This window comes from Trachymyrmex septentrionalis, unplaced genomic scaffold (assembly GCF_001594115.1).
Source record: "Trachymyrmex septentrionalis isolate Tsep2-gDNA-1 unplaced genomic scaffold, Tsep1.0 scaffold7, whole genome shotgun sequence".
NCBI lineage: Eukaryota > Metazoa > Arthropoda > Insecta > Hymenoptera > Formicidae > Trachymyrmex > Trachymyrmex septentrionalis.
This window is the reverse complement of record NW_017305884.1, coordinates 1,935,155-1,960,857: the sequence shown is the minus strand read 5'-3', so window position 1 is coordinate 1,960,857 and position 25,703 is coordinate 1,935,155. Positions and strand designations below refer to the sequence as shown.

Sequence of the window (25,703 nt, the reverse complement as noted above, 5' to 3'; positions counted from 1 at the left end):
TATATATATTTGTGTATGATACATAGCTATTTGAAGGTACAAATTTATTTGGTAATAGTAATGCGCGAATTGTTCCTCGGTAGATTACAAATTCTATTACCAGCACAATACGTAATGTATGCAGATAAGTTATTACTTATTTTAGTAGGTTTATCTTACAAGCAAATTTTTTTGCGCTATTTTATTAAATTTTCTATTTTTCTGCATTTAACACTAAAATTGTTAAGGATGAAATAAATGATAAGTTGCAAAAAGATATAAAATAAGTATATGGTAAAGCGAAACAGAGTATTGTCGAAACATTTTGAGTTCGATATGATATCTCGAACGCGGGGGATCGCGCAATCGGCGGCACGGTGCCCTGGAGTGCACTCAGCTCAATTCGGCTACCCGCATGAGTATGCTAATCGCGGGGACTCAGTTACTCGTCATCGCGCCTGTTTGCTCGCGCGACGACGACTGAGAAACTCGTTTTCGTGCGCGAGCGCGGAGGTCGGCAAACTAACGTCCTCAGGCAGTAATTTATTGCGAGAGAGATCCCGTGAGAATTTCGTGCCGCCGCGGAATTGATTCGTCAAGTACGTCGGAAGGAAAGGAAAGGCGACAAAAGAAAAAAAGGACAGTAGAAGAGAGATAAGAAGGAAAAGAGCGAGAAGAGAAAACGCGCCGAGTGTTTCGGGCGAGACAGGTCCGATAAAGCGAGAGACACGCGTGTCTCGAAGTAACGACCCGGGCGATATGAATTTTCGCGATTAACGCTCGAGTATCTCACATTAACCCGAGAACAGTCACTTGATTTTTACATCCAGCAGTAAGAAAATAGAACTCAGTCTCGCAGTAGTTTTCTTTATCGATCAGAAATCCATTCCATGTTTTATTTCTCTTCATTTTTTTTAGAGAACGTTAAATCTATCTATATATATATAAAATTCTCAAATGCAGATAAAATGTAGATCACAATAACATATAATATGTAATTAATCTTACATTACTCGTTTCTTCTTTTAACGTGATATTCGCGAAGTGTTTCTCATATTTTATACGTTGAGCCAATTTTCATACTTCTCTTTAGTGATTTATAGCTAACAAGTAAAACTGATAATATTCTATACGTTCTTCAAAAAAATTAAATGCAAAACTTTGTAATTGTTAAACAATTTACTAAATATAATAATGTGTATAAATAGCAATTATACATTTAGCGAATTTATTTATTTTTATAACGAATTATATAATAATAACAGTGAATTTTAATTGAAGTGTCAAAAATATACTTCACGTAATCGTTTATGTAAACAAAATTAGGTGATTATTCCTGGATTAAAATCATCCAGCAATGTCATATAATCGCGATTACTAAACGACTCGCAGTGATTACGCGATCAATACGTATTACGCAATTTTTCCTTTATTCAACTTCCCGGGAGTATTATGTAAATTCCCTTGAAATATTGTTTTGTATAAATGCAGTTTACTTACGCGAATCCGCCGAAGTTTATTCTCGTCCTTCCACACGATCTTCAAAATCTGTTTAACTTGTAAATGCTATGCTAACCACCGTATAGATCTCCTATGAATTTTCATGCTGGAGGCGTTTGATGGTATTTCTAGAACTCGCGGGATATTTGCAGTGCATCCTCTTGAGGTGTATTTCAGCGAAACAGTTATCGTCTCGCTAAACAGCCATTAAATGCGCAACGTAAATTGCGTTTCCGCGCACAACGCCCGCGATCCTTGGCGGAGGTAGATCTTTTTCTTCTCCCGCCATGTATATACGGCAGATGTGTATAGAACATAAAATATCGAGCGCTCTCGTACAATTTTCTCAATGCACCATGGACAATAAGTCTCATTCGCGCTGCACATCGCTCGTTCCTGCGTCAATATTGACGGAGGATGCTGCGAACGCGCGCAGCACCGTAAATGTTGTACTTAATTGCTGGCCTCTCTCTCGGCACTGTTTCTCTTCTTCAATGACACCAATGATTACTGATTACCATCGGCAAAGGAGGCGAGTTGATAGATCGTCGTAGCAACGATCTCCGCGACCCGGCTGATGAAAACCCTCTTCTCCGTGTCATGTCTTCGGCGCGCATCGGCAAAATAGTGTCGAGGTCGGGAAAAGTTATCTATTCGTTCGTACAACGTGAATTAAGATCGCGAAGACGCCAGGTTTCTGCGAACTATTATGATTGTTTAGTTTCTCGATACTTGAACTGACAAATAACGAGGGATAATAAAAATATGATGTAATTTAAATCATAAACAATAAAAAGAGCTTATTCGGATTTATTTATTTATTTTTTTTTTTTTGAAAATTCATACGACTGAAAAAAAACATCTACATGGAAGGATTTGCTGAAATATCTAAAATTTTAGCTACAGATCCGAAAATAATTTTGTTGAACCACCAAAATATAATAATTATGTAGGATTAGAAAATTGTCGCTAGTTGCACAATAAGGTGCAAGTCGGGAATTGGAAGCGATCGATTAAAAGACTGCCGTATGATAAAAGTAACATTAGTGTAGACGACACGAACGGTTTTTGAAATGATTGCACTTATTTTCCGATAATGTTAGTCAGCGTTATTATTGTTATTGAACGTCACGTGACAGTTTTAGTTATATTTTCACGACTATTCGACGACACGAAATGGCTTGTAGAGCTCGTAACAGGCGCCATTCCTTCACGTGTCGCATTGCCGTATCTAACTATAGTGTAATTTCTACCGAGGAGGTAGACGCGACTTGCATAACACTTTGCAATAAGCCACGAGCTATGATAAATGTTCTTTTTTCTCTTCAAGTAGCCTCGCACGCGCGCGAACGAGGGCAGCGAAATACACGTGTTTTGCAAAAATCAAGGTGTTGTATTTACGGAAAAGGTTTTCTACTAATCCCCGATAGCCTTCGAACTTTTGCCAAACTGTACGATTTTGCGACCTAAACCGCGAGAGCGTAAAACACGCGGGATGAAAATAAACAAGTTCGGAAAATATTGGTTGTCCTTGTAGTATCTTGAAACGAACGTTTCGCTTCGCATAGATATACAAATAATTTATTCGCAAGTCATTTATTTTTATCGTTACGAAACAATCGTTAAAACAAATAATGACTTGTCTTATCTAATATTATTATCTAACTTCTTATAATTGTTATTTCACAACAATTTATACGCTACCGTTTATAGTTTCGAAACACTTGCAATTTTCTTGTGTGTCATGAAGAGATAAATTTAAAAAAAATCTTTAAGTAATTTTGAAGAAATTTATGCGAATCGAGAATATATTATAAGAAAAACATTTTTTTCCCCTGTAAATTCTTTAATTCTATAGTTATAAAAGATTTTGTAAAAATGAGTTTCTATAAAAAAATTCGATATCACTGTGAAAAATAATCGCACTAAGTTAAAAGAAAATAAAATGGAAATATTAAAAAAGTATCAATTTCCAATTTCGCGTAATTTATACAAAAAATAAATCGTCGAGATGAAGCTGAAAAGAAGTAAATTTGTACAAGCTCTATCTCTCTCCTCTTTAATCTGTACTTTTAACAGCTTCTTGATTTTTTCCCACCGAAGGTACTTAATTTTTCATGAGATGCGAGAAAATTGCAAATATTCCTAAAGTAAACAGTACATGTAATGTGCATAAAAATTTCATCTTCGAACGTAGCCGCGCGTTGAATGTGTCGCGATCGTGCCGTTAAGAATAATGCAATATCCCGCGCGGTTACGTCTTCAAATAGGTATCCGCAATCTCTTGGGGGAATCAAAACATGCCTAAACCATGCCGCGAGAGAATATTCCGCGCGCGTAATCACCGCTAGCGCTGTGGAATCCAACGGCGACGTCGTGTTGCTCGGCGGCAAAATCGCGCCCGTTTGTACACCTGAGGAGTGTGTTGCACCACATGGCGACATCGTTCCCATCGTACCTCTATCGAGCGTATATATATGTATGATGTACGCGGGTACGCGTGCGCTCACGCGACCGCATATATACGCGCTCGTGACCCAGACACGTAACACGTAACGCCTCTCGCTCGCGGCGGTACTTCACCGATTAAGAACGATCGTCCCCTGTCTCTAGCGTCTTGTTTGCAAATTTGCAATGAGAAGCCGCTGACGCGATTGATTTTGCCGAGAATACAGGCAAAAAGATACAAGGCAGGGGTCAAAAGCGCCGACGAACGTTTAATAACGAGCTCGACCTTTGATCGATCGACGATAGGTCCATTGGTTTTTGTTTAAAATTTTCCACTCTCTTGCCTTTTTTTTTTCCTTTCTTCTCTTGTTTTCTCTCTAAAGCGCAAGCAATCTTCATGCTACGCATTGAAGATTGAAAATTGCGCATTGGAGATTAGAGATCTGTTGCTTTTTTTTTTTTGCCGAAGGTCCATCTTTTCTTTTTTTCTTTCTATGTTCAAGAAAAAAAAAAGAATAGATAAATGAAGTTCAATGCAAGAAGTTAAGAACGTTAAAATTTAATCGATCAGAACGAAACGAGTTAAAATTAAAATTGTCTGATTGGTTAAATTCTCTTTATTTAGAAAATTTATAATCGAATAGTAAAATCAATGATGAACTACTAATTGCGTAGAATTTTTAATGTGAATTTTTAATGCTATGAGATTATAATAATGTCAGATGCAACTCAACGGTAAATCAATAAAACTTAAATTAGATGTAATTTACATGTAGCAACGAGTTGATGTTTAATCTGAAGATAAAAACTTTATGAGATTACATTAGTATATTTAATGTTATAAAATGGAAGCATTACTTCGTAAACAAATTAGTATACGAGCAATTTTGTTTCTTTGTAAGTTCAGTTTCTCTTTCTAATTGTTTTTTTATAAACATAAACCATCTTTGAAATCAATCGTTCAATATTTTCTCCTCATTAAAAATTCTAATTATTATAAAATGTATTCCTTCACATATATTCCTTCTGTGTCTGTAATTACTGACAAGTTGAGTTATGTTTCTATTAAAATATTGTTTTTACGTTCTTCAATTCTTGAGCTAAATTATTTAACTCTATTGTTTTACTTAAATTAACATATTGAGCAGTGACGACCTACAGAAATGATTAAAATCGAGTATAATTTTTAAGTGCAAAAAAGCACAAAGCAGATATCGATATGTATTATATATGATTGATGTTACTTGCCAAGTTAATTTAATTCTAGGCTTCGATTGAATTTGCTAATTTATGTGAAACGAACTTGTCTTCGGAGACGTTGAATCTGAAAATATCTCGACGACGGAAACGTACAGTTGAAAAACTTCCAGACGCGGTAGATCTGAATGAGTAATGATGCCGAGATAGCGTCGGATGTCACAATCTCGCAACATTGTCACGAATGACTTAAGTAGCAGTCATTGTGGAGAACTCGAGAAGTATGAAGCGCCAAATGGCGCTTCACAAATGGCAAGACAATGGGACATTCGAACCGCGCGGGTTCCTTCAAAAGTGCCGCGTTTCCTCTCTCGCTCTCTCTGCCCGCAGCTCTTTAAACGGACCCATAGCGTGGATCCCAATCTGCCTGACGAAGGCGATGACGGATGGCATGTGACCGGACACGTCGCAGATTCCTGACCTTGACGTTGCCCGATCATAATTGGTAATTGGTCGATTCACTGATGCGCAAGTCGCCGGTTTTGATCGGTTAGCCGGCTCGATGAAGACGCACAGGTGGATTAACGGTCGGGCAAAAAATTACAAATTACGCTTCCCAACTTACTTCTCGGATTTACTTTGTTCTATACTCGCGTCCCTTTTTTTTTACTGCTAAACGCAGTTGTTGGAGTCTTCCTTTCTTTTTTTTTTTTTTTTTTATCAATCTCCATGATAAAACTCAGGCGTTTGCCGTTGTCACGGACCGAGAATCATGGCCGTGCTTAGCGAGATGTACATCGCGCGGATACTCGTGCCGCCACTCGTACCGATTCACGAACGCGTAATCGCGCTCGTAAATTACTCGGCGCTTGGGTGCGCGCGAGCATCGTGAGAATCGTTCTTTCATCCCGCGCTCGTAATCGTCACCGCGAGGTCACGTGGGATAACTTTCGCGAGGAACGGACCAATTCCCTTCTCCGTACTGTTGTTAGAAGAGGCTATCGCAATCCTTCGAATTAAATAACGTTTAGTTATTTTTAGCTTCCCGTGAGGTTAAAACGAACGTTGTAAACGAATCCATTTCTGCGGTGTTTTAAATTACCAAATAAACATCCATAACGTATTACACTTAATAAATAACAAATAACTGATAGTTTAATAAATAATAAATTTAAGTCAAATTTAATGCGTTTCTCGAGTAACACATTTATTCAACTCCATTGTTTTAATTAACTTTCCACCGGCAATTGTTGCAATTTAAAAGCACAGTCGACTTCTTGATTGTGAATTCTGATATATAAAAAAAATAAATAAAATACAATTCAACTTTTATAAAATAAAAACTCATTGTTAAAAAGTATGTCACAAGTATGTAAGAGTTTTTTAGACTTCACACTCATTGTTGAAATTTTTACAAGAATATATAAGAATTGTTTTCAGACTTTTATGCATCCGGGATAAAAAAAAATCTGCATTCAAATTTGAAGATGCAAAGGTGGACGGAAAGGTGAAAATTTCACATTGCTAACGGGAGATTAAATTAACGCCAATTAAAATTGAGTAGGCGCAGTGGCAATCTATAGAAAAGAAATGATTTCGAAATCGGGCACTTAATTTTCGACATCATGAATTTAACAGTGTGGATCCTTTGATTAATCGTTTGGGCGCGAAAAATCCAGTGAGATGCGAGATTTGCCGTGCGCGCAAACAGTTGCCTCTCGATTTTTACGTAACTCGCGATTACCACCAACTGACCTTGCCTTTCTTTTTTTGGAAGATCGAACGCACTGGTATTTTTTTCATATCTTCGCAGACCTCTGCACTGGCGGCCTTCTTGTCTCCTATCCATCCGGGAGAGGGTCACATTGATTACTTTTTTTTTTTCTCTCGTAATAAGTTACTCTGTTACGGAGAAGATATGAAGCGTCCGACATCCGGCGCAGATAAACTAAGCCCGTATGGTGTGGTCTTTTTTATTCGCTTCTTTTTTTTTACACTCACGGACGGTCTTCATGATCGCGTCACGTGTTTGTACATACGTTAATTTCTTTCCATCGCAACTAAAAACTAACGGATTTATTATCTGAATTTCAAGGCGAATACTGTTTTTGATTTCATCTTCACGCGATGCATTTTGCCGTTAAGATATTAAATCACCAGCATAGCTTTGCGCGGATTTCTGCCTTTATTTCCAAGTATCTTAATTGAGAGTGTGCATAATTAATGTGCATTTCTTCATCTAAAATCTGATGAACATTTCTGCGCAACCGCAACCGTATATTAAGTGAGCAATTTACGAAGACTTACGACAGATTCTTAAAAGGAATACATGTGCACGCATCTCGATGAAAGGATAAATAGCTATCTTTTCTGACCGTGCCTGCTTGTTCCACTTGCAGAAAGTTCGAAATAAATGGTCGCTCAAAGTGGTATATAAACGTTCGAGTCGAATTTAAACAAATTTGGCTTTGGTCCACTTGATCCTACAAATGCTTTGAAGCATTCTTTCATGGGTCAATTAGTAAAACTCTCCTGACTGGTCAGTCAAATGCTTCAAAGTATTTCTAAGTAAATTCTCCTCCCCCTCCCCTTATTGTGTAATTCCTATTCTTATCTATTTTAATGTAATTAAAAGGAAAACAAAGTAGCTAAATAATTTGTTAATTTTTATCAACATTTGCATTAAAAAAGTAATTTTATTAAAACGTATTGTAAAAAAAATTTAGTTGGACACAGAATCTGAAAATAATCTCGTCGGACTATCAAAATAATTATGTAGGGGCTCAAACTACTAATTTCTAGAAAAACTTTTTACATTATGCTTGACACTTTTACGTAATAATTTGATTCAACAAAATTATTTTCTGTATCCAACTAAATTTCGAGATACCTACTTCAATAAAATCACGTTTCCACGTGTATACATCTGCTAATCATAAATCTAACTGCTCCGAGCGTGATAGCGTTTCTTCGCGCCGAGAGCTTCTTCGAGCGTGATGTTCCTTTCGCGCAACTGAGAAAGGATCGATGGAGCATGCGCGTTCGATCGCGCGGGAACTCGAAGGTCGCGCGGTATACCGAGTGACGTCAACCGATAGCCGGCCGGTGTCGGTCTGCCGGCCGCCGGTCCGCTTGGCCGATCGCCGTTTGCGGTTAGGCGTGGGATCCCGCCGCGGTGGTTTAAATGGTCGCCGGAATGCAGTTAAGCCTTTTTGCCATTCGCGCCGCAATCGGGCGACGGGGGCTATTCAACGGCGTGCCACGCCGGCAGGTAGCCCCGGCGGCATCTGCCTTTTGTCAACTCGCGTTTGATTTGAATAATTTTACCGAATAAATATCTTGGTAATAATTTTGCTGAATCTATAAATAACGATCAGAATTTCTTTACAAATAAATGATATGGTTGAGGAAATCGGAATATATTAATTTTCTTACACACGTGGCTTCGTATTTGCTGCAGTTATTGCTTGTCAGTGCTATTTATGCCAATAACGGAAGGTGACTATTAATAAAAAATATATATGGTGTCTGTAATCACAATAGAATCATACTCTCTAAATCTGAATCAGTCGATAGTCACTAACTCACAGCGGCATACTTGGCACTGATAATCAGTGAAATTTAACTAAAAAAGAAAAAATGTTTGAGCATTATATAATTAAATACTGATATATATTTGCATGTTAATTTCAATTCTTCAATACTATATTCATTGAATTTATTAAAATAAGGTTAGTTAGATCACACAATAAAAGATCACCTAGGTTAGAGATCTTATATTTTATTCACTGATTACCAGTGGTATACTTGGCACGGATATCAGTGATTACCCACTGATTCAAATTTAGAGAGTAATTGTCGCAGAAATATTTATTGGAATTTAGTTCACTTACGTCTCGTTGAGCTTTCAATCGCATTTTCTTGAAGAAATATCTGTGAGCACATATAACGAAGTTGGAAATAGTCCAAGCGGACGCGAGTAGAACAGTTAACTAAAAATTGACAATCGGATTTTCCTCGGAAAAGCGGATCTGTTGTATGATTCATTGCACCGACTCGTGACGGGATGATTCATCGTCGAGAACTGTATCCTGGCGTACGTCAGGAAAAGGCGCGTGTTTCATTCACAACCGGCCAATTGTCAGTAATTAACGTACGGATGCGACGAGTCTCGATTCTAGAAGGACATGACATTCTTTCCTACTTCTTGTGACCTCTCGCATTTATTATATTTACTAAATATTTTTTTTATATTGATTTAACAATTACGAATTTGCATCGTTAAATAACGGCGCATCTCTCTCGTTTAAATATTCATTCAACGAAAGATAAATTGACATATTCGAGTATAAATATTTCAGGACTCGACTTTTTTAGCAACTCAGTTTCCCGCGTGAATAGTCACTTTTCTGTGAATCTCCCTCTTGCATAAATTGCACGAAGTTGTAATAACATATTCCTCATACTTTACTACAAACTAACATGACTAAAAAAAAAATAAAATAAAATAAAATTGCCAAGTTGTTTACTACAGTGACGCGACCAAAAAAAAAAACAAAATATTATAAAAAAAAACGGTCTTCTAAAAAAATAAGTTTGAATGTTTTGAATCATTAAAATTTTTTAATATTAATTTCGAAATGCAATTTCGATGTAATATAATTGCATTTTAAAATTAATATTACAAAATTTTAATAATTGAAAATATTAAAGCTGATTTTCATTTATGTTTCTTACCTTCGTTCTTTTTTAAAATATTTTTTTTCTCTGTGTTTTTCATCTTCCTTTGCAAGTAACTGAATGATCACAACTTTTGAATTACATATGTCGTTGTAGCAAATGAGTAATACCTACGTTCGTGGCGCTAAGCGCTTAGCGCCGCTAATCACCCGAGACCTTGCGAATGCAACGATATATGTAATCAACGTTGACAGCGATCCGCGATATAGCCGATGGAGCATGGTAGGGAGCCAGGAAATTCCCGGTTGGGTGGACGATCGTGAAATTCCTCGAACTCGAGCCGACCACTCGATCTCGCATCTTGAAAGATTAATCACTAGGTGAGGACCGGGATGGCTGAGCGACCGGCAAAAAACGAGTGCATTTTGCTTGCCGTATCGAGATCGTATCTCGGAATCTCGTGATTAACGTTGGCTGGTGAATCAGTTTTCAACAGCGGGTCAGACTTTTCGCTTTTAACACTTAGGGAGTTGCTTTTAGGGAAAAATAGCGTGAGCGGTTTAAAAATCATATAAAAATATCGCTAGAGATAAAAATACAATAAAGAAGTATGAATTTTGCAGTAAATGTATTTACATGTATCTATAAATTAATTGACGAATTCAAAATGATTTAATATTGGAATTACTATTCTATCAACGTTAAATGAGACAAGTTATTTTATATGGTAAACTCACATAATTTGTTTCTATAATGTTTAGAATATTGTCATATAAATTGTGTTATCAAAATACCACTTTACTTATTTGTTTTATGCATTTGAAATATTTGTTATATTTATTATTTAAAATCTAGCTTGGCTATTATTATTTTTACTTGATTTATTAATATTCTACAGCAATTATTATTTTACTAAAGAATTCATAGAGTGCTCGCGACACTTTTAATTAACCTATGTGCGTTGATGGTAATTCCCCTCCCCACCCCCCCCACCCCTCGTGTCAATTTGCACGCTGTAGCATTTCAAGGAAGACCGCCGGCTTGTCTTCTGCTTAAAGCTACCTTTCGTGGTATCCGCACTCCGCCCAGGTTCTTTTCTCATCGATGGTACAGGCTGTGCATCGCGGGTTCCGTTCCTCATGCAAATTCCTTACAGCTTCCAGGAAAGTCGCGCGCGTTGGAACGTCGCTAACTTGCGCGCGTCGCATCGGAATCAGGATTCGCGCGTTTCGCAAACAGACGATCACGCACGTGCTGCTATGCACGTCTGAAAGTCTATTCCGATTTCGGGGAAGCAGGTAAAACGCTCAGTTTTTCCGCTTTTTTATTGCAAAATGCTGACGACCACTGTATCTATCATCGGAAATCTTTTTTTATCAAAATCTACACGGAAGCTAAAAGGGATTCGGGTTGCTGGAAGGAAGGTGCAACATTTTAGATGGCAAAGAGAGCTAAATTCGTGCAACTAGACTTCATATTTTATCCCCTTCTCTCTTCCGCATTGCTTTGCGTCTCTCATAGAAATAATGATAAATGTCACCGATCAGCATTTTCATATCTTGCGACATTCTCGATTTTATTTTTATTCCGAATACACACAGCGCTTAGAATTTATATATTCTCGCATTCTTCTGTCGTGAAAAAAAAGGCAGGCTTCGTAAAGTCTCCCCAGTAGATCGAGAAATAAAAAGTCAGAACGTTAATAGGCAGAATAATTACACACACAGCGTGGTGAATTTATTCTGGCTAACGTTGCGTTACGAAAGCACCATCGCACGAAAGTAAGGAAAATGTCAGGCAGTCCATTATTAAAATACGTATATAATACGGGCGGTTGACGTGGGTTGTATTCTAATATCATTGAAATGCAGTTTCACCGCGAATGTAACGCGCCTTCTGGTTATTGCAAAACAATTTTGCTTTGCAGTATCGATTCTGCACGCATACGGGTTCGGCATCTTGCGAAGGTATTGGTCAACGTTCTATCTAAACGGAAATCTAGAAATTCCTCTCTGGTTCTCTCTTTCCGTCTCGAAGTTTTCATGTAATTATCGCCTTAGTTACCCACTATCCTTATTCTTAAAATTTTATTTAAAGATTTTATTAAACATTTTATTTTATAATTTTTTTTTCACCGCTACAATACTTGCTCTAAGACAGTAATTTTTCCTCTTTTCGCCTTGTGCACCTTTTCACCCATTTCTGCAATTTCTTGTCAATTATTCCTAAGAAATTTATCGTAAAGTTTAAATAACATTACCACTTATTATTTTTGATTTATAAGGCATAATAAAGTGCACCGCTTTCTCACTTTCACCGTCTTCCTCTTCCTCCTTTCCTTCATTTCCTCCTCCCACTACTCCATTAAGTCTTTCCTTCGGGAGAACAAGTGGGTGCCTATTTTTGTGCCGGGACTGTACGTAAAAGCGCATCTCCGTAAGATGACGCAATTCGTTCATTCATTAACTGCGGTCGCGTGGGAGAGACTGCAGATAAGTGCCGTAGTAAGAGCGCCCACTGAAGTTGTTCTTAAGACTTTCTAAATGGGAGTGGAATTTTTTCAGAACGATAAAACGATACATTTGATTCCTTCCTCTGAAGGTGACCGTTGAACTCAATTAATTTTCATACCGAAAGTGTTTTGTGAAAAATTCAATATGGGATTGCGAGGCTGATTTCTTTGAGCCGGCACCGTCGCCAATTTTTGTGTAGATAATTGAGGAAAGCGTTAAACTCTTCACCGTTACATGCGAGAATATCACGTCTGTATGAGCTAAGTTTAGAGCTCGCGATACGAGCTTAATACCTGTTTTGCATTACTTAAAGTAATACCCCTACGCACAACGGGCGTCATTATAATTTTAAATCCATCCGCGTAAATTATTTAAATGTTATTCCAAAGGCTTAGATAATACGGTAATTATCATTTTCAGTCGAACAGATTTATCGGTTATTCCCGCATAGACGCGACGCATTTGGGTTTTGCACAATCGTTTCCGGTTATCGTCGTGCAAATGAAGAAGGAGATATATACATATATAAAGAGAGAGAGAGAGGGGGGGGGGGGGGGAGGAGGGGAAGATAAAAAAAGGAATCGTCTGGTCGACTAACCAGGACGCCTTGACTCTTGCACCGGCAATTAAGAGACCGAGTCGAACGCCCGAAATGTCAGACTGGCAAAATCTGATTTAGGAATGCTGGCTCAGTGTTGTCGACAGCGACTTGACTCCTTTCTTGTTTAAGCAATCGATGATTCTTCATCTCCCGTTTCTTTCTGTCTTAACTAATGACTACTTTGTAACAAGTCTGCGACAAACGAAACGACGGTGTATTCATTTTTACATGTAATTCGATTTAATTTAATTTAATTTAATTTTAATTAATTTAATAAATTTATTAAAAAAAATTGCGTTTAACTTATAAAGTATATTTTAGTAACTCATATGAAATCTTCATTTTTTTTCCTACTTTTTTTTTCTGAAAATATTGAGTACGAAATATTAATATATGTAGAAAATTCCGTATTAACAGAATCAGATATATAACGAAAATTGCATTTAGCTTATATAAAGATTATTTTAATAATTCGAAAAAAATCTTTGTTCTCTATTTTCTGAAAATGGAGAAAATATTCGTGTGTAAATTGAAAATAGTAATGAAGTCAAATATGCATGCAATTTTTAAATACATGTTTTACTTGAAAAATAAGTAGATGGATTCTGAAGATAATGATAAGCCCAGTTATCATTGATTATTATTATTATGATACTCACTTAATGGCAATGCTCGCATTTCGCGCTCGCGATCATTTTGTCCCTCATTGAGGATCCTTCTTCTCTTTTTGCGCACCGTCTCGTCGTCCTTTCGTTCTTGTTGCATTTCTCGTTCGAGGCATGCCAGTCGCTCGTCTATTCTCGAAACGTTAGCGCGGTAGGAAAGATATATGGGGAAGGAATGCCGAGAGAGAGAAAGAGAGAGGGGGGGAGGAGATAGAGAGAGAGAGAGAGAGAGAGAGAGAAAGAAAGAATGAGAAAGACACAGACAGTGAAGAAAAAAAGAGAAAGAGGGAGAAAAAGAGAAATGAAACTGTAGTGAGTAAATAGACATTTTTCCGTTACTGATTCACGCGGTGCATAGACTTACTTATAGAGTTTTCCACATCCGGAGTATTAAAAAAAAAATACCCCGAATGACAAACTTTCAAAAATTTTGAGTGATTTGACAAAAAACAGTTTGAATAGGGTATAGAAATACATTTCTCACGTACAACAAAAGATAAAATATTTTGAAATTATTTCCACTTGAATGATTCCACACTCAGAAAGTCAAAAGTCTCCGTCCCTGATGCGGTGAGATGCACTCCTCCGTCATTTTCTAATACGTCTACCTGGATGCGTTAGCATACTGAACATTTTGCAGGATCATCTAAATTTATTGGCGAATCACTCGTCGCGATTCTCGTCAACCTATAGACTTGGCAAGAATTTTGCGAAAATTTCTGTGCTGCACATTGTTATTTTACGAAGGCACGAATGATCGTATCGACGATTACGTGATTGGAGTCGCATTTCAAAGCAATTCGCGTTCCTACGTTCCTACGTTCCTACGTGATACTCGTGACGCCTACTTTCGCATGTGGAAGGCACGGAGTGATTCATCCGCACTTTCTCGCGGGCGAACGGGAAGGAATCATCCCGATGCGCTCCAGCGTTAATGCATCGTTGATTTACGGCCAGCTATTGCCGTGTGGGAGTGCTCTGATTACGTCTGGTCACCGGGACGGACGTCGACTGTGCTACTATTACCTCCCCAGACACCACGTATCTCGTATTGCCGTAAAAGTATACCGTATACATCTCCCCTTCTCCATCGGCGACTGTATCCGCGTGCGAGCGAATGGAACGGCGAAACCGGCCGTGGCTGGAATGCTGCGTGTGACTTCTTTTTTTTCTTTCCGACATAAGATAAATGTTCCAATAACTGAATGTGCCCCCAGTGATTGAAAAATCAACAATTTATTTGTAATTATTAAGATATTTGTCGTAACAAGCAAGAAAATAACAAGAAACTAGAAAAAGAAAAAGTTAAATATCTTATATCAAAGTATTATAAGTAATAAAAATATGTACAATAATTTCGATTGCAAGAGTTATTGAGAAAAAAATATAATTGTAATATATCACATAAGAAATAAATATCATATATTATAATTGTAATATATTTTTATGATTGTAAAAACTGAAAATTGAATTTAATTAAAAATTATTTTACTAGAAATTCAGTTACTACAATTGATGTGATGTATTTATCAATGAAATTTTACAAGTGTTCTCTTTTTTAGATTTATGTGATAATATTTTTTTCGATTACTTGACAAAAAAAATTTTTATATGTATATTAATTCCACGTAACATTACTAATTAATAATTAATTATAATATAAAATTGAGCATTCTCATTAGTTCAATCATCAGAATGTTTACTTTGCTTTTTTGCCCGCACAATCTCAACTCGATTCGTCGATAAGATGCTCAATATTAAGCAGAAAAATATTTAAATTTACAAACTAACACTGAAGGTCTCCACAATATCTGGTGTAAATAAAGCATATATACTTATTGTAAACAAAGTTTGACTCTTCGATACTGGCAGTCCGTTTCTTCTCTCAGTCTGTGTTGATCCGTATCAATTAGCGCACATTATAATCGACATACAATGTCCGCCTCACACATCTGCGTTCCATTAAACTTTGTACATTTTAATTGATTTTTCATACTTATATGGACACACTTATTTGAATAATTTACACGTGACTTTTTGGTGAGTTTGAATTACTTGTTATAATTCCGGTATGTTAATTTGATTGTGTTCATTTTTTCGTAAGAAGTCTTTTTATCTTTTTTATCCACACTAGAACTTTTTCCAAGAGATATGTGACACATTTGACTGTTCAATCGTATGTGAATAATGTCGAGTTCTACATCAAGACTCGTCCGAGCTGTTATTTTAAGAAATATGCGGGCATTTTCGATAATTAATTTTGTACAGCGATTTTTGTGATAATTTAATGTCTGAAGAGAGCTCAATCTGATAGCCGAAACTTGTAACATTTTATAGTTGAATTTTCTTTATTTGTAATTTATTCCTTTTAATTGTGTGACAATTAAAAAAATGTGTTTGACTCTTACTTTGCCCTTTATTTATTGCTATTTATTCCTTATTGTTATTCTTTATTTCGGCACGCCGCGAATCGACGAATTTCAGGCGTTCAATTCGCTTTGTGCGACGATGCTTACTTTCGTAACTGGATTGGAAGCTTGTTGGTTACAAGACATCACAAGGGTATGAAGAGATTTATGGCTTCGTCTTATATACGGCTGACCAGGAAGAGAAACGTGCTGTCACATTCGCATATGTGGCACGAGGGGTAGGATCGTCATTCGAGGCTGCTTTAAAGTATAAACAGCTCTTGACGTAGATGCTTTGCCTGAATTCCAATATAATTGTGATTTTGCGGAAAACACTTAGTAAATCTTTCCTTCGCTGTAAAGTTAAAAAGCGGGAAAGTTTTAATTGACTGTTGGAAAACTTCGCAGTTCTCTTCATTTCAAAAAAGTCACTTTTTACATTTATTTGATTTTTTAATTTTTATTATTTTTTTTTTATAATTAATTATTTTTTATTTTATAATTGATATCAGTTCTTGAATCAGTAAAGAATCATCAAAAATTAGGAAATCGGGTGGAGAATAAGCTACACTGATCCGTAAGGTTCGAAAATACGAGAGATTTGGTGACGCAAGGAAAACAATAATTCTATGAGCGCAACAAGAATGGGAGTTCACTCGGGTCGGCAGAAGTAGATTATCGCTAGACGGACTTTTCTTCTAGACCTTTCCTAGATCTCGAAATGTTGTATGTGTCGCCGGGAAAGTGATAATACGAGTATTCACATAACCCGTGAGTGATGGCGAAGTTTCATGTGTATACGTCGAAGCTACTTGAAGGAAAGTTCGCAGGTCAGGAAGATTTATATTTTCTCGCTTATCGGTTAGTTATCACTAAACGGACCACGCAGGTCGTAACGTATCGTGAGACTTACATATTTATCGCATGAAACACGAAACTCGACAGTCGAGTATCGTCTATCGTGTTCGAGGGTTCTATTGATGTGGTTATTCAACATCGTGCTACTCAACCCTTAATTGCTATGTGTCATTCTGATTAGATTAGCTCCTTCTCTTATCAAAGCACCTACATTTAACTTTTTTCTATCCTTAACTGATCAGTCTTTAATTCGTTAAAGATATGGCACTTTAAATTAGGTTGATGGATTAATCTTATCATAATTGAGAAAATAATGTATTCCCTTGAACTAGTTTTTATTACGTGTATTACTATCTACACTATCTGTAATTTTTTAAAACATACGTTTACAATTTTCCTTATGAGTCTAGTTAATTTTTAATGTAAACATAAATTTTTCTCAACAGCTCGAATAGAATAGAGGTACGATTTAAAATTATTTGTAAAAACAAAATTGAATAGAATGTGAAAATAAATCCTAACTTTCATTACAAAATTTCTTTTCTCATTAATTAATTTAAGTAAAATTCTTTTTCTTGATTATAGTACATTGTATTTGTATTAGAATCGGTTCTTTTTTTATGTTGAATTTTTAACATATCGCGAGCATAAAAATACGATTTGTGTATTTGAATATTTTGTATTGAATCGATATTTAACAATTTTTAGTGTCAAAATAATACAATTTATGAATGAACGAATAACATATACAAATAATATATTTTAAAATGTAAATTCTAATATAAATAAATATGTTAATTTAACATGTTGTAAATATCAATTTTACTGAAGAAATATTGCATAAAAATTGTATTAATACATTTTTTATATTAATTTACATTACAATATTTGAGTATTATTAGAAGAAATTTTCCAACTGTCTAATCATCATATAAAATAATTTATACAAATTACTTTAAGTAATTCAAGATATCCTTCCAATATAATCAGACAATATTTTGAACATCGCGCTATCTCGCCGGATTTATCCGTCCACGAATTTCGCGCTCGCTCGCTACTTTCACAGAAAGCCGCCAGCATTCCAGCATCCGAGAGACAGAGCTAAGGGGAATATAAGGGGCGAAAAGGGGTTACCACCTGAAAACCGAAACGGCGGGAGTAGACTCTCACCCCAGAGACTCCACGCCCAAACATCTCCTAAGCAGAGGCTTTCGTCACGTTCGATACGGCGCGGTGGAGTCCTCTCCTTCTCGCGTCGTGTCCTCTCGCTTCCCTCTGTTCCCTATCCCGTCTGTCTGTTTCTCATTCTGTTCCTCTGGTCTCCTCTATCGACGCCGCGTCGCCTACTTCAATGAGAGAGAGGAAGAGAGAGAAAGAGAGAGGAGAGATGATCGATCGCGTCGACGTACTACTATGGCCTGCTTACGCGGAGAGCACTGACCTCCAAGGTCGTTCTTACGCGACTGTACCGTGCACGTGCTGCCGCGAATTGACTTTGCCCCTCTCTCTCTATCGTCCTCTTCCCCCCCCCCGTTCCGGTCTCGCGGAGTACTTGATCCCCCGTCACTCCTCCTTCATCCATCGAGGCTATGCACCGACATGCTTGCATCGCGACGGACCGCCGACCACTTCTGCAGCCTCCTCGCGACGGCGCGTGTGACACATGCATTCATAAGACCGATATTTGTAAAATGAGACGAGTTGGGCGAAAAAGAGAGAGAGAGAGAGAGAGAGAGAGAGAGAGAGAGAGAGAGAGAGAGAGAGAGAAAGGGGGAGGGGGAAAGAGGAGGGGAGGAAGAGAGAATGGAATCTAATACGGAACGTATCAACAAGGGTAGATAGGTTGGAGAAACTTTTAGCGAAGTCAGGTGGATTATTGATCGCGATGTGTTTCTTCTATTGTATAACGATGCTAATGTTTTATGTAACGTTAATTGTAATTTATTACCAGTAAACGTATGTACGTTATGCCGCGCGTGCAAATGAGTCAATAGTATGTAATCGATAAGTAAGGGTGTGATTATACGTCCGTAATTTGGAAAGAATTATTATCACGATTCGATGGAAACATTACACACACACATATATAAATAGTATATATATGGTATTACGAAAAGGACAGTTTTACTGAAGTCTGTAAACATTTAGCTAGATACAGATCTAAAGATAATGTTGTTGGACCATGAAAACAACTACATACGACGCTCAAGATGTTTATTAGGACGCTACAATTTGTTTACAACGTTGCATCATGCTTGAGCGTTCTAGATAAAATTATCTTGTCTGTAGCTAACTAAATATTTACGTGGGAAGAAATTTTGCTGAGAAATATCGAAAATTTATTAATTTTTTTAAATTAACTTTTTCTAAATATTTCATAGCAAAACACTATTTCCGTATAGATATAAAACCGTTCTTTCCATTTGTTAGTTATCTTTATGCAGACCGCCGGGAGGAATTGACTTTGCAGCGAGCTAACGTTCTTAATTATTTATCACACGTCCTCGAGAGATCCGTAATTAGTACTTCAACATTTATGTGGAGGGGGGGGAGGAGGAGGAAGGGGGGGGGAGAAGTCGGTCGACGATTACCGGTTAATGAATTAGTCGTTACGTTACAACGCGTAACCGGCGTTAGAACGTCATTCCGTGCGCGGCATGATCGCGCATTCGCGACGTTCTATTCCGTGTGCGTGCGTCACAACGACACGGATACCAATACAAACAAATTCCGCTGCGCCTAGAGCCGTGCGATTATTAGCATATATTCTGACGTTCAATTGCACACGCGACTTCCGCGTTCCCGTCACACGCGAGTCACGCTCTTGCTCGAGCTTCGCTCTCCTCGCTTATCCCACACATACAAACATATACACTCGAACGCACGTGACTGCGCTAATTAAATATCGCGAGCATCGTGGAACGTCACGGCGAAAAATTGTGGCACTCCCTCGACCGAGATATTCGCGTCATAATGTCAGTGACGGTGTAAAAGGGAAGAGAAAGGGAAAGAGAGCTTTTTAATTTGACTTAGGCTTTTGTAGGGATTCTAGATAGATAATAGACGTTGCATTATGATGCGCGAAGAGAAGCACTTAGTAATTTAATTGCGTAATTAAATAATACTTAAAAGAAAAAAAAAAATGACGATACGTTTAAAAAGTAATATTTACAATATATGATCATTCCTTTCCTTCAACTATCGGCTTCAACTTATCGAGCCTTTATCTTTTAAGTAATTCCCATTAAGTGGCTGTACACCGAGTGATTACGGAGTGTTTATTATTTGATGTCTCATTACGCGGATCGCGAATAACGCCGGCGAGAGATAGGGGTGAGCGTGAGAGTAAATCCAGAGCCTCGCCTACTAACTTGGTCAGTCGCGCCGTTATTTTTAGACGTTTCGCGCCTTTTCGCGGGCGAGACGAGACGCGCTGGCCGCGGGCCAGATTCGGCTGGGATTCGTATGCCCGAATGCATCAAGCACGTGGAAGCGCCTTGACGCGAGGCCGCTTTCGTGCACGCGCATAGACGCGCGCGTGCGAGGCCGCGACTAGACGTCTCGCTTTTCTTCCTCGTGCCTCCGACGAGTGTCTCCTTCCGCTTGTCCTCGTTTATGAGCCCGGGCTGAAACGTTACGGCACCTATGGAGCGGTGCCAAAAAGGGTATGCACGCTGGAAGTTCGGAGCTCTAAGTGAATAGCGCTGATTGAATTCGTCTTTAAATGGCACAGTTTTACGTGCCGTTTCCCTCTAGCGACGCTCTAGGCGTAGGCCACACGAGTTGCAATCTCTCGTGGCTCGTCTCCGATAACAACGAAAAATTGATTCTTAATAACGAACACTGTAACTACACGAGATTACGTACTAGAGGTTACTGTACATTAGCAAAGTTAAAATGTAAGCATGTAAAAATATGTAAGCACACACACGCACACACACACACACACACACACAAATATTTTTAAACAATTAAATACCCACACTGAGGAACAAATGCTACTGATTAAAAGTCTATATTACGGGCTGTCACTAACATAAGTAATTAATGTATATTTTTATTACATAAAAGCCTTGATTATTGAAGTAATAATTTGTGCCCTTATATCAATAAAAATATACACGAATTAATCATCTTACGTTAATAGTAAACATTAACAATCTTACGTTAATAGTAAACAGCCCGTAATATAGACTTTAATTGAATCAACAGCATTTTTTTCTCAGTGCAATAATGATGTTGTCACGTAACTTAACGGTATGTTTAATGCTTCAATGTAATGCGAGTGATTGAATTTATTAAGTTAGAGAAAATGACAGAAAATTCAATATGTTTAATCCGTATATATTTCAGTATAGTACTTACTATTAGGGTGTTTTCTCTGAAGGCCGGTAAACATTGTTATTTGTCAAATTCTCATTACGCCATAAATGGGAGAGATGCACGAAGCTGCGTGACGTTCTTGCGTGCATACGGTAGTCTTGCGGCTAACGAAGGACGCAAGATTGTAGCATAAAATTACCGATAAAACTTGGCACGGAAGGAGGGGCTTTTCAGTAAGTTCATTAGCCGACGAAAATTATAATACGAAGCACGTGTTGGCGAGATATTTTTCCTCATAAACTCTTTGATTGGGGCGAAAGCGTTACGATGTCCGCGAGATTAGCCGATCTTACGGATTTGATGATACGAAGAAACGAATTGAAAAAATTTTCGACGCGTGACAATCGCGACTCGGGAAGTACATAGAAGAAACACTGAGTACATAATAAGTTAATAACGACTTATTGCACTTTATTACATATGAATCATCTCGAATACCAAACGAGAGAATTGACTCAATAAAGATAAGATAAACCGCTCGGTGGATGCGAAATGATCGTTGCGATGGAATTATACTACAATTCGCGAACGGGTTAGAGCTGGGAGAAATAGAGAGGTGAAGTTAATCTCTCTCTCTCTCTTACATGCTCGTGAATACGACATCGAACCATATTACGGAAGTACCCTTGTCGAGAGTGTCCGTGGTTACATCCATACGAGGAATCCGGACCAACCGGATTTCCATCAATTGTGCCAGGCGCCGAGAATGGCATAGTTTGCAGAAACGCCCACGGTTTCGTATGTCATTCAGAACGCCTCCTTGGCCACATGGTCTCCAAAAAACTCGCTGTCAAAGACTGTCGATTATTCTTCGCTTTTACGACCTGAATTATTGCAGTGTTAGCTGCAATTCTGATTTCTTCCTCAAAGGGATTTTTTTCAACGCTTTATAATTTTTTTTTCTTAGAAAGATATTATGCCTTATTATGGTAATTTGAAATTATTTATGTAACAGAAGGTTACAATAAGGTTAAGAGTTTGTCTGAATATTTTTTTAAATTTGTACGTATTATAATACCTGCAGTTACACATTCTCGGTTAATTTTATACAATTTTTTTTTTCTAGAATATATAGTTTCTAGAATATATATAGAATATAATAGTTTATAGAACTAAGACACATGTATTACAATTATATTGCAAATAAAATTTAAAGTACAAAATATATATATTTATTTCTAATTATTATTTGGATTATTTTTATTTATATTTACCAATTATTAATTTATTATTTATATAATTGTTATAATTTTTGTACGTACATTTCGAGTTGAGATATTTATTCCATCACCATTCCGCGACTTATAGCACTTATCCGATCGCGGGAATTTAAATATTGCACATATCCGTGCGATTTCGGGAGAAAGACTCGCTCGATTGCATCATATATCGATTATATAATTTTCTATTCACTTTATATATCATATATAACAATTGATAATTGTATGAATTTCTATTTATTCCTTCAGAATGGTTCGATTGCCAAAACTGTTTTCATAACGCATGACGCAGTTTGTGAAAATCCTACTAATGCCAATTGCTAAACGTTTTTTGTAGACATTTTTGTACTCATGAAGTTTCTACGAATTAAAAGCTAATTTTAAAAATTGTTACATTTTTTTAATGGACGAATATATTCACTTCGTTATACGAATTACGTTACTAATAACATTATTGCATAATGCTATTAAATTATTTACTGCACCACGCCAACATGACATTTATGTGTTTAAACTATTTACACGATGTGTATTGTTTAACGATGCATATTGTTGCAACATAATATCTTTGCGCTTATATCAGTGATTTAACAAAACGAATTCGTCAATTTTGTTGCAGAAGATGAAGAGGCAATCATTGATGTCGTGTCAGTCAAGACTGGCAGAAAGCAAGTATCGTTCGCAAAGCAGGTGACGCGCTTTGATGTGGCGTTACAACGCAAAGTAAAATATGAAGACTCGGACGATGACGAGGAGCCCCCCCCTGTTCCTCGCCGGCCTCGTGGTAGACCACCGGGTTCCTCAAAACGAAAAGCCAATCGATCTGGGGCCGTCCCAAAACGTACCCGCATTCAGACTAATGTACATATAGATGATCAACAGTCTGAACAGCCATTCACATCATACCAGTATCAAAATTCGATGCGACAGTTCGCGCTACAGCGTGATTCATCCGAGGATACGGAAAGAAGGCGGCTACATAATGATATGGAGCGACAACGCCGAGTAAACATGAAACAATCCTACGAACATTTAAGAATGGAGGTGCCAGCGGTTGCGGACAATGACAGAGCGTCGAAGGTGTCCATTCTGAAGCAGGGGGCGACGTTTATTAAGTCGCTAACCGAACTTGACAACGTCTTGAAAATTAAAGCCATACCTCTGAGGCAGAAGAATGCGATGCTCAAAAGACAACTGCGCAAACTCGAAAGGCAACTACAAAACGAGAAATTGTTGTCAACGGCGTAGGCAAATTTTCATCTTTTTCTTACAGAAAATTAAAATTAAAGCGACACTGGACATCTATCCGATTCTTTGCAACGCGTACATGACATCGACATGTAAATAAACATGTAAATTAATCCTGGAACACTATTGTGGGTGAAATTTCACTCAAGTGTTAATTCAAGTTTAATATAAGTTTTGTTATTAAAATTTTAGTGACATAAAACAATTTAATAAGGTCGTTTAACGTTTAAAATTTATTTATTTTTTGTACATAAAAATATAGCGATAGTTGAGTCATTTTACATTTTGTAATTTATAAAAAAAAAATAAAAAAAAAATTTTGATTTATATGGGTGAATTTTCACCTAGAGTAGTGTTAAATATGAGTACCATTCCAGGTAAATGCGCGAGATCCAAAAAATCTGTTTAGCAAACAACTAATCTAATCTATTCAAATAATTAAGTTAATTAATTTGTTTCATCAATTTTTTTTCGATTTTTCAAACAATTTTTATTATTTTTTTAAAAGTAATCATAGCAGTTTTTACATTAATACATAATAACGTATTGATATAAATGATTCATCTTAGAATGCGTTTTGGACTCGGACTAACTTAGTTTTAACTATTCTTTTCATACATTTTATGAATAGAAGAGTACAAATATCTTAAAATCATAAAATCGCGTTATAAATTGCCTATATAAGGCAAACCGCGATTTTATGATTTTAAGATATTTACAACAGTTACAAATTATTTGAATAGATTAGATTAGTCATTTGAATTGATTTGCCGAACATAATTTATATAAAAATTGAAATTTTTTCCGATTTGTATAGGTTGATTACAATATAATGATATGACTAAACAAATTTTTAGTCTAACGTTGCAATTATGGTGGAAATATATTAGGTGTGCTTTTGCGTATCTTGAATAAAAGATATTTAAAAAGAGCGCTATCCAAAAGCCGCCATGCGATTATTTGAAGTTGACGCTGTGCCATTGTATTGCGTTCTTTTCTTCGGAAATCGGAAAAAAATGTAAATTTCTGCATCCTTTTTTTCGGAAACTATGTATATAAATTTTTACTCGACAAACATATTTGCTATTTGAAAATGAATGAACTTTATCCGTACATTAATTTTGAATTAAGCGAATGTTAACTTATGAGTATAATAATTAACGGGGATAATTAGACAATTGTAATGTCCCGCGAATAAAGTATGCTCGAGCTCTCGCGTGTCGGTATCAACCAATTCATGAGAGCGTGAAGGACGACTCTTTCTTTCTGATAACGCGAGAATTTTTTTCTATTCCCCTATTTAAATAACAAAGACGAATTGGGAACCGATAGTCAGGTTGTTGGACAATAACGTGATAAGATTTCCTCCGACTGTACGAACGATTCGCTTTATCTGCGCGGTGGAAATTAAAATGCATTCCTCTATGTCTCGTCGGCGTCAACGAATCGTGCGAAAGTGCGACAGCAAGAGGCGGAAAGTGAATCGTTGAAGAGACGCGATTAAAAATGAGATACCGAAAAAGGTATCTTTGATCGAGCTCTTTTCATTGGTCGCAACCATGAAAAATTCTCTATTAATTCTTAAAAATAATGATTAGAATAACAATTGTTGACAATTTTATCACGCGTGTCGATATATATCGATACTCATTTCCGCAATATGTCAAAACTTCAAAATTACCGCAACGTAAATGTTTAAAATGGCGCATCTGATTGTGCGCAGAATGGTACGAAATTCTCGAAAACGAGCACACCTAATATACTTCCACCATGGTCGCGATTACTATTCAGCGATTTGCTTTCCGTTCTTTGTCGACGCTTTCATGCGACTCGTTAATGCTATCAAGTTATAATTTTCATCAATTTTTTGTCAAATTTTTATCAATTTTTATAATAGTTATATCAGTTTTTGCATTAATAAATTTTTCGTTTTATCTGTTTGGAATTAATTCCGTCACATTTCGCAAACTATTTTCAAAATTGATGAAAATTTGATCACAAAA

General features: G+C 36.9%; 1 protein-coding gene across 1 annotated transcript in view; it reads left to right on the top strand.

The window, feature by feature from the left end:
- The window catches only part of LOC108753401 (myb-like protein P), a 36,925-nt gene extending 13,129 nt beyond the window's left edge, over positions 1-23,796 (top strand). Inside the window, exon 4 of the mRNA XM_018494943.1 lies at positions 23,072-23,796. Within this exon, the coding sequence (XP_018350445.1) occupies positions 23,072-23,700 (629 nt within the window). The 3' untranslated portion in view covers positions 23,701-23,796. The remainder of the gene's footprint in view (positions 1-23,071) is intronic.
- Positions 23,797-25,703: the final 1,907 nt, after the last annotated feature.